This window comes from Rhineura floridana, chromosome 2 (genome assembly GCF_030035675.1).
Source record: "Rhineura floridana isolate rRhiFlo1 chromosome 2, rRhiFlo1.hap2, whole genome shotgun sequence".
In the NCBI taxonomy this organism is placed as follows: domain Eukaryota; kingdom Metazoa; phylum Chordata; class Lepidosauria; order Squamata; family Rhineuridae; genus Rhineura; species Rhineura floridana.
Genome location: NC_084481.1, coordinates 115,985,613 through 116,002,324, shown reverse-complemented (window position 1 = coordinate 116,002,324; position 16,712 = coordinate 115,985,613). Strand labels below are relative to the sequence as shown.

The window sequence follows — 16,712 nt, the reverse complement described above, 5'->3', positions numbered from 1 at the left end:
TAAGACATCAAATGCTAAATTCTGCATCTTGCATATATCACTCAAAGTAAGCATTTTGCATATATTTCTCTTAATTTGTATAATTTGTTCTGCATTTTTAAAAAGAAAAAACCCATAATTTATTCTGTTTCTTGTAATCATGGGGTGGGGGGAAATAACCATACAGGGCACTGAAGCCCACCACTGACTATTGTTAGAGGCAGTACGTTCTGAATACCAGTTGCTGGGAATCTCAAGTGGGCAAGTGTTGTACTCAAGTCTTGCTTGTGGGCTTCCCATAGGCATCCGCTTGGCCACTGTGAGAACAAGATGCTGGACTAGAAGTGCCTTTGGCCTCATCCTGCAGAGCACTTATGTTCTTACTGGAAATCTTATCCAGCAATGCCTCCTGGCTTCAAGAGTTCGCCAGGTATTGGGTACACACATGTATATCACTGCCCCTAAGTTATGGATGCTAGTGAAACTTCGTCATGGTGTTTACATATATATTTGTATTTTTCAAAATTAAACACAAAAACAATTCATGGATGGTAAGTACATAGTGCAGTTTGAAATAGGTAAGGAATTGGTAATGACACAAGAGGAAGGGGAAGATGACAATGCCAGCAACGCCAATTCTAATTACACAGTAGCAACACTTATGTCACACCTGTGTTATGAGAAAGAGCTTGAGATCTGATGCGCATCATTATATATCATTTGACATGTCATACCCAATACACACACAGCATGCAGAATATATTAGCATGGGCTTACCAGGGCTTCAGATTTAATTGCTGGTCTGACCATGATATTGTGGTCAGGATGGAGCATGATTGGTTTAGAGACTATAGGTACAGCTGGGTGACGCAGGGCAGGAGGGCTCAGAGAAAATTGCTATGGGGGTACAATGTAAGAATATTATGGAAAATTACCTGTATGTTTTATGCAAACCAGACATTTCACTTCTATCAACAGTCACACCGAATTGAAAGAAAAAGTTGCATTCCTATAGCTAGGTAAAATATGTACGCAACCCTTCCTATACTAAAAAATAACTTTCGTTGTCTTTGGGGTGGTGGTGAGAGGATGGCGACAGCCTCAGCACACAACAATGAACAAATGTAGCCCCACAGCTACACTAAAATGCAAACACTGTTATATTGTTTTGTATTCAGCATTTTTGTTATGCATTTTCTCCCTTCCCCTATTAAAAAATTGACTCAAATTCAGCACACAATTATGACCACCCAGTGCAGCTCCAATGAAACAGGAGACAAAATAACGCACTCCAAAACAAACAGAGTGGAGAGTTTATGGCAAAAGAGCCCTAGCAATGGAAACAGCTCAGGCAAGGCATAGAGCATCTGCTTTGCATGCAGAAAGTCCCAGGTGCTATCTATGGCATTTCCAGGTAGAGTTAGGAGAGACCTCTGCCTGAAACCCCAGAGAACTGCCACTAGCAAGTACAGACCGCATGGAGCTAAATGGACCAATGGTCTGACTTGGTGTAAGGCAGCTTCCTACGGTCCTCTTTTTACATTCACAATGCTTCTGCAGTCAAGAAGAGAACATTTTTCATCTTTAACAGATATCTTAACTGAACTCATATTCCCCCTCCGCCGCCAGTCCTTTTTATCCCTTCCCTCACCCAGTCTTTAGCTTCCCACCCCTTGTTGGGCCCACGGCATTGCCATGGCATCTTTCCCCCTGAGTCCCTGTGCCAATTAAATCCTCCTGACTCCAGAGCCAGTTCTCAGCTGCTCTTCCTTCCCAGTGAAGCATTACAATCACAATGACATTCCAGCTAGAGAAATAATATTTATTAAAAAGGCATTTGAGTACATTATCCCTGATTGCTATTCCAAAGGGAGTTAATTTGAAATATACATTTTAAATTTAAAACTGAGTTATGGATGCTGCAGATTGAAACCATTCTGTAAAGTGGGTTTGCTATTCTGATGCTCTTTCAGTTTATGTTAGGTATAAATCCAAATTGCGTTAATAATGAAAGAGGGTAGTGCATGATTCAAAACTTTCAAGGTTGGAGTCTCTTCTCATATATACTTGTTGAAGGACTTCACCCAGGGATAGTGTCAGCACTTCGGCCAGAGGAACTTAGGACATGGCCAGCATTAGAATTATCTTTTTCCCCTCCTATTGTTCTTCTTTGTGGGGAGGGACTGCAGTGACTAGCTATTGTCAGTTAGACTGTTAAGAGGGAAAGGGTGCACCCAGGACCTATGTGGTGTTTGTGATTTTAAAAATGTTGCTACATGAGTGCCCTTGTTTGGCCATTGTACGGAGGAGAATAGCACATAATCTCAAAAAACTCTCACACAAAGGGTGATATACATTGTTAATCATATTCAGAGTTCTATTCATTGACATCAATGGATTTAAGTACTGTAACTTAAGTCCATTAAATGTGTGTACTCTGCATATAACTTAGTTGGATATTACCCATAACATTTAACACATGCAAAATGGTACATGTTCATAAAATGGTACCAGTATTTAGGGAGGTGAACTGTCATTCATGTTCCATGTCACTGTCTATATAACTAAAATATACCCAGCTGAGTCTCATGAAATTCATACAAAGGCAATTCACAGCATCCATAATAGTAACATAAGGACAGAATATGGAGAAACCAATTGGTTGCCAATCAGAAAGGGTGTGAGACAGGGGTGTATTTTATTACCCTATTTGTTTAATCTATACACAGAACATATCATGTAGAAAGCGGGATTGGACCAAGATGAAGGAAGTGTGAAAATTGGAGGGAGAAATATCAATAATTTAAGATATGCAGACGATACCATACTACTAGCAGAAACCAGTAATGATTTGAAACAAATGCTGATGAAAGTTAGAGGAAAGCACAAAAGCAGGACTACAGCTGAACGTCAAGAAGACTAAACTAATGACAACGGAAGATTTATATAACTTTAAAGTTAACAACGAGGACACTGAACTTGTCAATGATTATCAATACCTCGGCACAGACCTTAACCAAAATGGAGACAGTAGTCAAGAAATCAGAAGGCGGCTAGGACTGGGGAGGGCAGCTATGAGAGAACTAGAAAAGGTCCTCAAATGCAAAGATGTATCACTGAATACTAAAGTCAGGATCATTCAGACCATAGTATTCCCGATCTCTATGTATGGATGTGAAAGTTGGACAGTGAAAAAAGCAGATAAGAGAAAAATCAACTCATTTGAAATGTGGTGTTCGAGGAGAGCATTGCACATACCAAGGACTGCAAAAAAGACAAATAATTGGGTGTTAGAACAAATTAAACCAGAACTGTCACTAGAAGCTAAAATGATGAAACTGAGGTCATCATACTTTGGACACATAATGGGAAGACATGATTCACTAGAAAAGACAATAATGCTGGGAAGAACAGAAGGGAGTAGAAAAAGAAGAAGACCAAACAAGAGATGGATTGATTCTATAAAGGAAGCCAAAGACTTGAACTTACAAAACCTGAACAGGGTGGTTTATAACAGATGCTAGTCCTGCTCCGCCTGCCCGAGTGAAGCCTGGACAGGTGGTGTGTATTTGCGGCTGGGGTTGAAGCCCCAGTCGCCATGGGAAGAGTGGACTGCGGTTGCACATCGCGAGGCTTGCTGAGTGAGAGGGTGGGACGGCATCAGGCTATTTAATCCTGTGCTGCCCTCCAAGAAGGGCTTTATGGCCCGAGGGCAGGATTTGAACTGCTTCTGGGGTCTGCTTACCTCATCCACCTGGAGTTGTAGGGACCCAGGGGGTGGTGACATGGGAAGGCCTCCCTGCTCACCTACAGGTGTGGCTGGGGTAAGGGGTAAGAAAAAGGGCTTACACTTGCCCCAGCAGGGACTGGTCACCCGAGAGCTGTACTCCAAATACTTGCTTATAGATAGTTCCGCACCTATGTTTTCCTCTGCAGGTTAGTTAAAGTTTTGGTTTATAGTTTAATAAAATGGCCCTTTGTTCAACCCAGTTTACTGTGTCCGTGTCTTATTTCAACCCTCTGCCGCAATTGGAGGTCGCTGATTCATAGGGTCACCATAAGTCGTAACTGACTTGAAGGCACATAACAAATGCACTACAGGACAGAGGGCGAGGAATGTGCCCTGTTTGAATAACAATCTAAAGACTAAGAAACACTGTAATCCAAGCCAGGGCCATATGGATGTTTCATTAAGAATACCTGACTCTGCACTGATAGCAAAGACCATAAAACAAAGCATTTTTAAATAAAAATTCCTTCTGAGAGCTGAAAGTCCTGATAGATTTTTTTCAATGGTATTATGTTGGAAGATATTGGATTTTTTATTTATTTATCAATATATATATGACATACCAATGGGCTGCTTGATGCAGATGATACTTTGCTGAGATGAGATGTATTTCGTGCAACCTAAATGACAGCAGGTTTTCATCCAGGTTATAATTATCCATGATTTTGACATGGCACACAACCAATAACCATTTGAAAAACAAGTTGGTTTATGGCAGAAATAAGAATAATATGTAGGTGACAAAATACATACTTCCTTTGAAGTAAGCATGACTACCTTTAGATATTTTGCCCCTTCAAAGAGCTCTCTTATCTTAAAACAAGGTTAAAATAAAATAAAATAAAAATGGTTAGATAAATTTTCTCGTTTAAATGTTCTTAGCCTTTTATGGGTTCTTCAACCATTTTATTGATTACAACTGCAACACTGCACCCATTACCTGGGAGTAAGTCCCATGGAACACAATGTGATTTACTACTGAGTAGACATATATAGGATCACACTATATATTAAAGTGGTTCAATCACTGGAACACATTAATTCTTTCATTGAAATAATCAGAATTATTTCAGAATTATAGATATCAGAATTAAATTCAAGTATGCATATTAGTGTAATCTGACATAGGCAATATTTTGCTGTACTGTCAAGCTTCTGGATGCATGCAGACTAATCTGATTTATTACCCACCTTGGGATCTTAGGGTGTAGGGCAGGTAATAAATCAAATTATGATGATGATGATGAGATTGTGATTAATAATAATAATAACAACAATAATGATAACAGCAATTCTAACAATAGGAACCATAACAACTTTTCATTTATATACAATTCCTTCTATCTCAAATCAACTTACAAAATAAAAGTAAGTCAAACTATTAAAAACATGAGCATTACAATTTCCACCTTGACAAAAAACTTATATTAAAAACTTGTCACCTACAACAATCAGACATCAGAAACTGGAGAAAGCCTTTTGAGACAACGAAGCATCACATGCCAAAAGAAAAAAATGCAGTTTAGGAGGTCCATGCATCATCTTTAGTAATAATCTATAAAGAATATGGGGGAGGGCTGTAGCTCAGGGGTTCCGGGTTCAATCCCTGACATCTCCAGGTAGGGCTGGGAGAGACTTCTGCCTGAAAGCCTGGAAAGCCACTGCCAGTCAGTGTAGACAATACTGAGCAAGATGGTCCAATGGTCTAGCTCAGTATAAGGCAGCTTCCTATGTGCACCATTAGGATCCCCATTATGGTTAACAGAGGTATCAGTAGCAGACTGATTACCTGGTTTGGTTCTCAGCTGGCATGCACATTTGCTTAAGCAGGCTCTGGATGTTTTTTTTCCCTTTTCTTTTTACACAGACAAAAATATGTAGCCAGAAAAAAAATCACACACTCAAATTGACTAATATAAGCTTTAAAAGTGTTTCCATGCAGCACAACAGGATTTCCCAAAATGTGCAAAAAGCCACACTGGAAAAAGAGAGGAAAGGCACGATGAGACCACGTCCTACAACAAGCCAAACTTTTATTTTGTGGGTGGGGATGCTATGGTATAATATCATGCAAAGCACAATCCACAGTGGAATATATTTATCTTGATAATTCAAGCAGCAGCAGCAGCAGCTGAAAATATATTCCATGCTATACCATACCTTAGGAGTTGATAAGTAGGTCTGCTCACTGGACTGAGAACTAACAGGGCTAAAACTTCTTCCCTTGTAGTTTTTCATTTCCCAGTCATTCAGTGAGTCTGCTGGACCACTAGGCTGAAAGCTGTGGCTGCCCACTCTTTCTTCCAAATGAGTGGGCAGTGGATGGAGAGTACCAATAGTCTGAGGGGGAAGAGGAGGGGGTGGGGGAGAAGATGGGGGTGACATGGGAGGGGGTGGAGCATGCACCCAAGAAGATGATGTCATCCATGAAGGTGCAGTAGAGGGTACTGGAGCTGGTCCCCTAGCAGGTGGGCCATTTGGTGCAGAAAGTGGATAAGCCACTGAAGATACAGATGCTGCATGGGGCAATGGAGGAGGTGGTGCTGGACGTTTTGGAGGCTTGCCAACATCATCTAAGTTGATATCATCAAGGTCAGTGGTGTGAAGCTGCAAACCACCAGCAAACTTCCGCATAGATGTAGCAGAAGGAGAAACAGCAGGACGTACACCTGTTGTCTAATATAATATAACAACAAAGATCTATTGTAATGTTGCACTTGCTTAAAAGTATCTGAATACATTCTCAGTAAGAGCAAGCAACTGAACTGAAGTGCACAGTGACACCCCTTGGTATAAAACATTTCATAGGTATACAATACCTTCACCTAATTACTCCACATCAATATATAACAATTCATGTTAAAGGAAATGATTGTGTGTGAGACAGAAATGACAAATCCTACAGCTGAAAGAGACATTTCAAGAAGGTAAAGGTAAAGGCAATCCATGAAAGCAGAATCAAAATAAAAACCTAGCTTCCTAATAGGGATTTCTGTTGCAACCAGTATTGTTTAGGATTTCATGTTCACAGTATTGTTTGTAAATTAGGAGATAGAAATTATTACAGAAACTTAGACTGTTCATTTACTTCATTGACATAAAATTGTGGGAATGTTTTTATAGGCTCGACGACATTTGGCACAAGTTATTCTAATATCTGTTAGTAGTGCATTGTACTGCTTTGCAGTCAAAACCATGTTGTTGTGCTTTAATGTATGTAATAAGATGTCATGTAAAAGGTGCCAAGCAATGGTGATTACTTCCCATTTTCTACATACTAGATTTTAAAGGACAGATTACTAATAAACGTTACTGTTGGAAATCTAGTTTTTTCTTCTATTTTGGCTTCTTTTGACTGCCTTTACCGTCTTAACATGTTTCTCCATTGAGAAAGGTCATCTTTTTCCATGTGTGAACTTGAAAATATTTAATTTTTTAAACCTTGAAATAAGGGAACAAGAAACAATAATGCCAACAATGTTTGTAAAATAGTTCCTAGATTGAATACAAAAATTAAGATAGCCATTTTAGATATCACAGTGGGTGGATCAGAGCATTATTTTACCTCAGGAGAATCATTCTCCACCGAGGAGATTTGTTCTAAACGTGTTTGGCAAAGCTTTTCCACCCAATGCTGAGTCTTTTCTGATTCCTCTAAATCTTCTCGTTCAGTCTCAGATACCTGAGTCATATCACAATTGCAGAAGAAAGTGTAAGACTATTGTTCTAGATATACAATTAAGATTCAAATGGCACAAGTGAATTAAATATGGTGTGCAGAAATCCAAACATTCTTTTCCAGTCTCTATAGTCTCTGTGCAAATTTTTACTCCAAGATGCAAAGAGCTTATTTACACATGTTCTCATTGTTCAATGACCTGCAGATGAATATGCAAACTGCCCCCATGAAAAAGCATTGTGTTTAGGAGTGATATTCACACTTTCTGTGTGGATATTTTGCATGTACAAATCATCATGTCACATGGCATTAATCAAGTAATTAAAACCTAAAGGCATGCAATCTAGTTAGCATAAACACACACCTAATTGTGTGTGTCCACCACTTAGACCTCCAACTTCATGGTAGGTATGCATGGACACAGAGTATTTTACACCTTTCAAGGTATGCGCAGTGCACACATATACTTCTCCAATATCAGCATACTTAATTTTGCCACTCCTTGTATAAATCTAAATGCCAAATTTAGTAAGATTCAGAGTCACATGCTTGGTACTAGTAAGCATTATATGACAACTCATTTTAACATATGCTAAAAGATCTGTTTGCATAGTGACATTACAGTCACCAACGTGGAGCTTTTAAATTGTGCTGGCTTTTTGTTTTTTTGCCACCTAGCTAGAGAACTTAAAAGGCACCTCAGTGGGAATGTTTAAATTTGCACGTATTTGAATCTGTCTGCATGTGCAAAAACCATCCATGTTTTCCCCACAGAGAATACATGTGAAAACTAAAGGTATAAAAACTATATAATGTGGTCCGAACATACCTCTTGTACTAGCCGGTTGATTTTCAGCTGTTTTTCTCTTTCCAGGTTCTCTTCTTTTTCCCTGAGAAGCTTGAGCTCAAATTCCAGTTGCATTTTGCTCTTTTTCTGTTCACTGAGACTGTCACTTTTGGATTTCTTTTTTTCTTTGCCTTTCTAGGTGATTTTTATTATTATTATTATATACATTCAGAAAACATGTGTGTTATGGGGCTAACAATATAACATTGAGAGAATACATGAGCAGATTTGTCCTAGAAAATTGGGGTCTGTGAATATACTTATGCATCCATGCACAGTGATTGCTGGGGCAGGGCACAAATAAACAGCAACCTTACATGGAATTTTATTTCAGCTAGATCTTTTGGGGACAGCCAGATAGAAAAGAGCTGAAGGCAGACCCTCCCTGAGACTCAGAAAGTACTGAGCATGGACCTACAATGACTCTGCTCGTGTTGTATCTCTGACCATTCCAAATCAAAGGCCAATTCTAATTCATTATTTCCCAAAGGTGAAATGGACAACTTCATCCTGCTGTACCCTTATTAACTGCATACCAGACTTTGCACTGGACCCTTCTCAGAGCAATAAAATACCAATACTTTCACAATGCATGAGGGTGCCTCTGATACAGATTTAATTAAAACTACATCATTTATAAAATATTATCATTAAGTGTGGTCCCTCTATGCATGAAGTACATGCTTAGATGATGGCTTTTACATCACCAGGGTTTACTTATTAAGTAGCAATAATTCTTGTATTGTGCAAGGAAATAATTCAGTACATTACACACCCAAGCATCATACAACGTATTGCTAAAATAACACAGCAAGCCACTGCAAATGGGAACAAACAAACTCAGATACTGTGGAAAACCAAGCTGCTTATTTAGAATTTTGTATTAAGCTACTTAAATGCCAGGATTTTAGATGGTAGACGGGCGTTAATGGAAGTCACAGGGTTTTATATTCCTACATGATTTGGCATCCTGGAGATTACTGGGTAATTACTAGATCAACATATAACTTGCTCCGGTACAAGCAAAAGCTGCCTTGAAGCTATTGGATGAATGTTAAAAAGCCAGTGCTTTATGTTTTCGAGATAAAAGGCCCTCAAATCAGGTCTTGTGTCTTTAGCAATTGTAAGTGAACTGCTTGGGTTGACCTAAAACATTTTGCTGCCTCATGCAAAACACAATGGCATCCCTGGTTCATTTGAAGTTGTCTGACATGGACTGGAGTTGAATTTCACTTCAACATGCAGCATGCTAGTTTAGTAGATGTGGGACAGGTCACATGACACACACAGAGATTAGTCCTCAAACTCCATGTCACTGCTCCCTGCCCCCAGCATCTGCCACTTGAGGCTGCTGGCTCACTGTGCCTAATATGAGGGCCAGCCTCCATGAACTATCTTGTAAGAGTTTGCAAAAGTCAGAAAGACAAGAGACAAATTAGTTTGACTGGTGTATTAATAGGGAATGGCAGAAAGTAATGGAAAAGGCTACCCCCCTAATCCTGGTAAATCCCTTTTCACCAGGGCACACTGAAGAAAGACCCATTTCTCCTGGACCCATTTCTCTCATTGGTAAACAATGCTTGAACAAGTTGATGCTTGCTGGACTACATGTAACTATAAATAGGTTGGCTTTTAAGTAGAGAAAAACTAGTTAATATTTCCAGCCTGCACTATATCCACTTATCCACAGAACTCAATGGGACTTAACTTCTGACTAGACATGAGTAGAACTGGATTGCTAGTGACACAAACTCTGAAAGTGTCACTCTGATTATATTAAATATGCATGTTATGTTTTATTTCATTTCTGATATTAACTTGAAAAGGTGCCTTACATATGTTAGGGGGGGGGGATGACAAATTTAGCCAGTTCATTCACAGGAGTCTTTCCCAAAAATCATTACAGCTCACAGTGCCACAGCTGAATAGCCACCAAGTGGGAAAGAGGTCCATGTCCAAACTGGTGGGCAAGGTGAGGTGGCAGCAGAGACAGAGAGGCTATGACAACAGCAGGCATGGGCCAATGGCATCAATAGGAGCTACAAAAGGCCCTACTGTGCAGTCAGCAGCTGTGTGCCAGCACAATGAATTCAATCATGCAGTTTCCTTCATCACCTTACAATGCCCACCAGTAAGGGCGTGTGGTACCCCTCAACCTGGTCCCTTTTCAGCAGTGGCATTAGTAGTATCTGACTTCACTATCTCACTGGCTATTACTGGTAATTGATAAAGGTGTTCTTTGTGATTTTGAAATGGGCTGACAAACAATTGGTTAGCTGTTAAAGACATATTTTGCATTGCTTAGGTTAAATTTTACATGTGACTGTTGATACTTGTCTTGATGACCGTTAAATTAAGCAGTTGATTCACTTCCTCCAGAGTGGGCATACTTACTTCAGTCCAATTCTGGAATATACACCTGAGATTTTCAAGCATATGTATATAGATTGCAGCTCTGTGCATAGTTACTAACGCATGTTCCACTGAAAAAAAAATCTCACTCACCCATAATATAGGGTGGGGTGAGATTACATCTTGAAAGATTTACAGCTTTGCTCTTAAAGTTGTTCCTCCAGCACACTCCATGTTTAAAATAGTATGGAGTTGGCTGAGGATTAAAAAATGTCACTTTTGAAAACAAGAGGCTAAACCATAAGCATATTTATATGGAAGTAAGGGCCGTTGGGCTAATTAGGAATTATTTTGAGTGAACCTGTTTAGGACAGAGTTGTAAATGTAATTTGGTTTGCAGCAAATGAGATAGTATATACATAAATAATCTAAAGAAATCAGACACATTTAATGTCACATCATCCTAATGATAGAAGTGTATAAAATTAAAATTTTGCATGGCATGGTGAAAGTGGATAGAGAAAGGTTTTTCTCCCTCTCTCATAACACTAGAACCCATGGATATCCAATGAAGCTGAATATTGGAAGCTTCAGGACAGATAAAAGAAAGTACTTCTTCACACAGTGCATAGGTGCTAACCCTATGGAATTTGCTCCCACAAGAGGCAGTGATGGCCACTGGATGGCTTTAAAATTCCTGGAAAATAAGAGTATGGATGGTCCTGGTCAGGATGGCTCTGCTCAGCCTCCATAGTCAGTGGTAGCATTCTTCCGAATACCAGTTGCTGGAAACCCCAGGAGGAAAGAGTGCTTTTGTGCCCAGGTCCTGCTTGCAGGTTTCCCATGGGCACACACAGCTTTTTGTAGACACTTACGGGTGGTTGGGTGGGTTGGTAGGGATTTCGCTATATTGACAAGATATTTAATGCCTAGATAAAGCCACCTCAGCTCCCAGTGAAGATAAAGCAAAACAGAAAGAGTCAACCCTATGTATGAACTACTATTTTAGTTGAACCACCAAAACAAAAATGGACCTTATCCTATGCCTGTTTACTTTGCAGTTAGTCTCTATGCTCAATGGACCTTAATCCCAGATAAGTGTGCACAAGATATTAATTATTCTTATTTCCATTTTCTGCACATCCCAAATGGAAAAGTGTTTGTGAATATGCAAAATAACATCCATTTAGATCCTAAATTGTGTTAGTGGAATTCATCCTTGCAATGGGGCTTTCCATTCTTCCTCTCTACTGCAACTACCCACACACTCAAAAAAGCCACTCTTGAGGGTTGGGTACTGTCTGGAATGGGGTAGGATGGGCCATGAGGGGAATTGGCAGAAATTAGGGGTGGGGCACATTGTCTGAATTCATGCAAGGCACCTTAGCATCCAAGCTGCTGTGATGTAAACAAGCTTTCCTTCATTTTGCGCTTATCAATAAATATACAAGGATGGACAATTTATTGGAAGAATATACACTGGATTAGAAAGCAGTTTCCACAGCAAACCTTCTCTAGATTTAATAGCACTCAACATTCTTTGTACCTTGCGAATTGTGGGAAATTTTCCTTCATACCGATAAAACCATCCCAAAGCTATAAATATGTAAAGAAGAAATATATAACAGAGAACAACTTATTACAGATGTATGCATCAGTAGAGTTTCATATGTAACTGGTATACAGCTGGTTAAAAGGGAAAAGCCACACCAATGGGATCAAGCACTGCATAGGATACAATATCTTTAGTTTCATACTTTTATGTTGACCTTGAACTAGCTATTGTTAATAAGCAAATAACAGCAGCCCATTATTCTTCACAGTTGTTTTACCTACCTACCTACATGTTTACACAATCATTTTGGCACAAGTGCCTCAGTCCAGTGATCACAGTGTAAGGGCTCAGAAGTCCACATGAAGCTTCCCCACATGCAAACTACTCATATAAATAGAGAAGGCAACTGTTTAGAGCTGTGTGAACAGGAAAACTCTCACACACAGGAACTCTGTGTTCCTAATGCACATGGAGAGTTCCATTCAACATTACTCACATGCAGAATAGACCCATTAAAATTAATGAGTATGACTAACTAACTCATTTCAGTGGGTCTACTCTGAATAGAACTTAGATACAACCCAAAGTTCTGAACCAAGTATAAGTAACAAGAAAACCCCCAGTATGTTTCACAGCCTGCAACCTTCTGTGAACAGGAACAATTAAGCTGCAATTTTTCAATACAGGATAGGGTTTAATAATCAAATTACTATCCTTAATGCAAAATGCGCTAACTGAACTAGTTATATATCTGCTGATACAACACTATATTGTTTGAGTCACTATTTATATTGCAGCTTTCACTTGGAATTCATTGAAATTTATGTAATGAATATTAGCAGCAAGCCAATTCTACTTTCACTGGTTCTTGATCTGCTTAACACCATCAACTCTAATGTTTGTCTTGTTTGAAGATTATAAAGTTGGGTTATAATGTAATGTAGTAATATAATAAATGTAACAGCACTGATTAAACATTTTTGCAGGCTTTCAAAGCCTGCAATGTACTTCTTTAGGCTAAGATGTTCAGATTAAAACAAAATTAAATGTATGGAGTTCTTACAGTTTCATACTTAGTTGTTAAGTCACCTGCATACTAGAGAACAAAGGATGAATGCAGGGGCATATACTCCCCTTTTTCTTTGGATATCCAGATAAAAAAAATTAATGAATCAGAATTAGTTTAACACAACATATTTTCTTTTTATGAACTTTACCTTGCCTGTTCTGTGGGATTCACACCCTGATATGCTGCGGTGGGTCAATGAACACTGAGTAAAAAGGTGACTGGCTAGTCTGTTAGTTGACTCCTGGTTTCTTACAGCATGATTTGAGTCATCCCTTGATCACTTTTCTGATTTCCAGTGTTACAAAGCAAGAACCATAAAAGTCCCTTGCTGGGCTAACCCAGGATGATTTCTTGTTGTGGTGAAAAATCTTGAAAAGTATTCCTTTCTACCTCCATAAGTATATGTGTGTCTAGAATAGCAAATTAATATGAGTCATGTCTCTATTAATATGAGAACTGTGGGATAAGGAAGCAGAGTACAGCCTAGTCCATTATTAAGACTGACTGTCAGGAGGAACAGCAGTGCAGGAAGCATCAAAGTCCAGATAAGAAGCCAAGGTGTTGCAGCAAACCTGTTGGCTCTCTTTCGACTTCATTCCAACCATATCATCTGCTGCAGGCTGGTCAAGTGCATTTTCATCTACATCTACTAGAGAAACAAAGGAGGAAAGAAACAAAGGAAAAAGAAATGATAATACTTTGGGGTGCCCTCTGCCCCACTCTGGAATGAAAAGAATTAACACAGAGAGTCCCTGAAGCAGTTACGCATGATTTCTTCTGATCTCATTTTTGAGGAAAATGAAGAAACTTCCAGAAAGGGTGGCTACTTACACATCAACAAAAAAGAGGAAATTCATAACCAATAAAGAAGACATAGATTTCCATAAAATCTGCATATATGATGTATATGAATAGATACAAATGTAAACACAATGGACAGTATCCAGCTAACTTGTTCCATCAATGCAAGGATTTCTGCTTCTGCCAATTAATTTCTCCCCATCCCCCCTGCCCACTAATCTGTGCTTGGCCTGGTCAGTCAGATGCTATGGAGGTTTGCTTTAAAGGCCAGCTTTAATCAGTGTATTAAAACTTCTGGATATTTCTTTACAGCTGCATCTGTCAATTATAAATACAAAATGCATGTTTAATTTTCAGGTTTCCTTTCCTTTCCTTCTAAATCTGGAGGAACTGAAATTTAAAGGGGATTGTGGAAGAAGGCTATACCTTGAAAAGAAAGAATGAATAAATATGGGGCAATGAAGAAAAAGGCCAGAAGAGAGAGGTTTTTTGGGGGTGGTGGGGGAAATCACTTGAAGATTTTATGTAAGGCCTGCTAAGTTTTGGACTCACCAAGACGAATGCAACCCACTAACATGTGCAGTGGCTACTCAAGGACTTGAAAAACCTCCTATTTTTTAAGGATTTAAGGATTAAATTCAGTGTTCAAACCTTTGTCCCAATATGTGGACTATGTTTTACATCCCTTTGTGCCCGGGATTCCATCATATTTAAGAGACACTAAAGGCTTTATTAATAGTATTCCTCATGAGGCCCGTATGGTGGCGAAGTCCTATCTTAATACTAGAGATGTTCTTTTGCCTCCAATGTATTTTCTCCTTGAGCTTATGGAGGTTATTCTTGAAAAAAAAACTACTTTAGATTTTCTAATCAGTTTTATTTTCAAATTAGAGGGGTTGCTTTCTGAAGTCTGTTTGCCCCAAGTGTAGCTAACCTGTTTATGGCATCTCTTGAGGATACAGTGATATGCAATCCGAATAATAATCCTTTCTATGTTTTTTTTATAAACGACATATAGTTATATATATATATACAAAACTGACCATGGGGATGAGGAGGGGGAAGGGGGAGGAGGAGGAAGGGGAAGGAGGGGAATGGAAGGGGATGGGGAGGGAGGGGCAAAGGAAGGGGGAGGGAAGGGACAAGAGGGAGAGTATAGGAGGGAGGAGAAGGGAGGGTGGGTTTGATCATTTGTATACTTTTTCAGTTCAGTGGGATTTCTGTGCAGTCATGTTTGAAAATGGAAATGGACTGCCTTCAAGTCAATCCTATGACTTATGGTGACCCTATGAATAAGGTTTTCATGGTAAACGGTATTCAGAGGTGGTTTTATCATTGCCTTCCTCTGAGGCTGAGAGGCAGTGACTGGCCCAAGGTTACCTAGTCAGCTTCATGGCTGTGTGGGGATTCAAACCCTGGTATCCCAAATTGTAGTGCAACACTGACCTGGGGGAGGGGCAGGGAGGGTAGGAGGAGGGGGAGGGAAGGAGATTGGGTGGGTGGGCACTAGGCAGAGGGGAAGCCCCTTTCCTTTCCAAAAGGAAAACATTGTGAGCAGTATAATTGCTTTTCAGCGTTTCCGCCACCATTTTATTTTACAGCAGGCACATGCAGCCTCCCACCCAAATTTAAACAAAAGCACTCCTTGGCTACATCCACACCAGGCCCTTTATTACTGAAGGGTGCTGAGAGTTGCTAGGGGACGCCCTGTTTCCTCACAGACCTTCAATCAGAGTGGCTGCCTGTTAAACCACTCTGGCCACTGGAGCTCTCTCAGTGGAACAGGAGTCTCCTCTCAGCACCCTTCACAAACTATGCTTCCCAGGATTCTTTGGGGGAAGCCATGACTGTCTTACATGAAATCAAAGTCTGGTGTGGGTGTGGCCCTGATTAGCCAAGCAAAGCATCTGTGAGTCTGACTTTTAGAACACTGACAGTTGATTCTTACTGAGCATGCCCGACACTATCATTCAGTTCAATGAACAATTTCTTAAATTAATTAAAAATCAGCTAGGCATTTTTTAAAATTTTAAACAGCAGAAGATGAAGGTCAGAGTATGGGGTGAGGTCAGTAATAGGATTACAGGTATTCTGTGAATATGGCTGATTTTTAATGAATTTCAATAGATTATGAGAACTCTGACAGAAAAAAGTCCAAAAGGGCTCTGGGTTTTTTTTCTCTCTTTTTATACTTTGAACTCTCTATTCTCTCTGACTGTTTCATGTATCACCATGAAAATTTAAAGGGTTGTTAAGCAAGCGTTTCTGAGTTCTGGACTGTATGTTTTGTAAGGTTTTGTCTTGAAATGAGCTTATGGGAAGCATCAGAATGGCATGACGGTATTTTCAATTTAACTTTGTGGAATGTGAAAAATCCACACTGACTACAGTATACAGCCACTCTTGTGGCTGTATAATGATATTTTCAGGGTATTTTTCAACTAACATGGGTGACAATATATTTTTTCATGTGGATGAATATTATACATACCACTATAAAATGTTCTTTTCATTTTAATAAGCACAGTATTCCATTTTTAGATACAGAAATATATCATCCGCAGGGTCAGTTATACCTGAGAACATTTATTAAATTTACTGATGAGACATTCTCTTTTGCACTTTTCATCCTTTCATCCA

At 39.4% G+C, this 16,712-nt stretch overlaps 1 protein-coding gene across 1 annotated transcript in view; it reads right to left on the bottom strand.

Moving 5' to 3' along the window:
* The window catches only part of USH1C (USH1 protein network component harmonin), a 120,892-nt gene that overhangs the window by 17,645 nt on the left and 86,535 nt on the right, over window positions 1–16,712 (bottom strand). Inside the window, 5 exon segments of the mRNA XM_061610247.1 lie at window positions 757–876; window positions 5,930–6,445; window positions 7,308–7,451; window positions 8,278–8,430; window positions 12,194–12,243. Of these exon segments, the coding sequence (XP_061466231.1) occupies window positions 757–876; window positions 5,930–6,445; window positions 7,308–7,451; window positions 8,278–8,430; window positions 12,194–12,243 (983 nt within the window).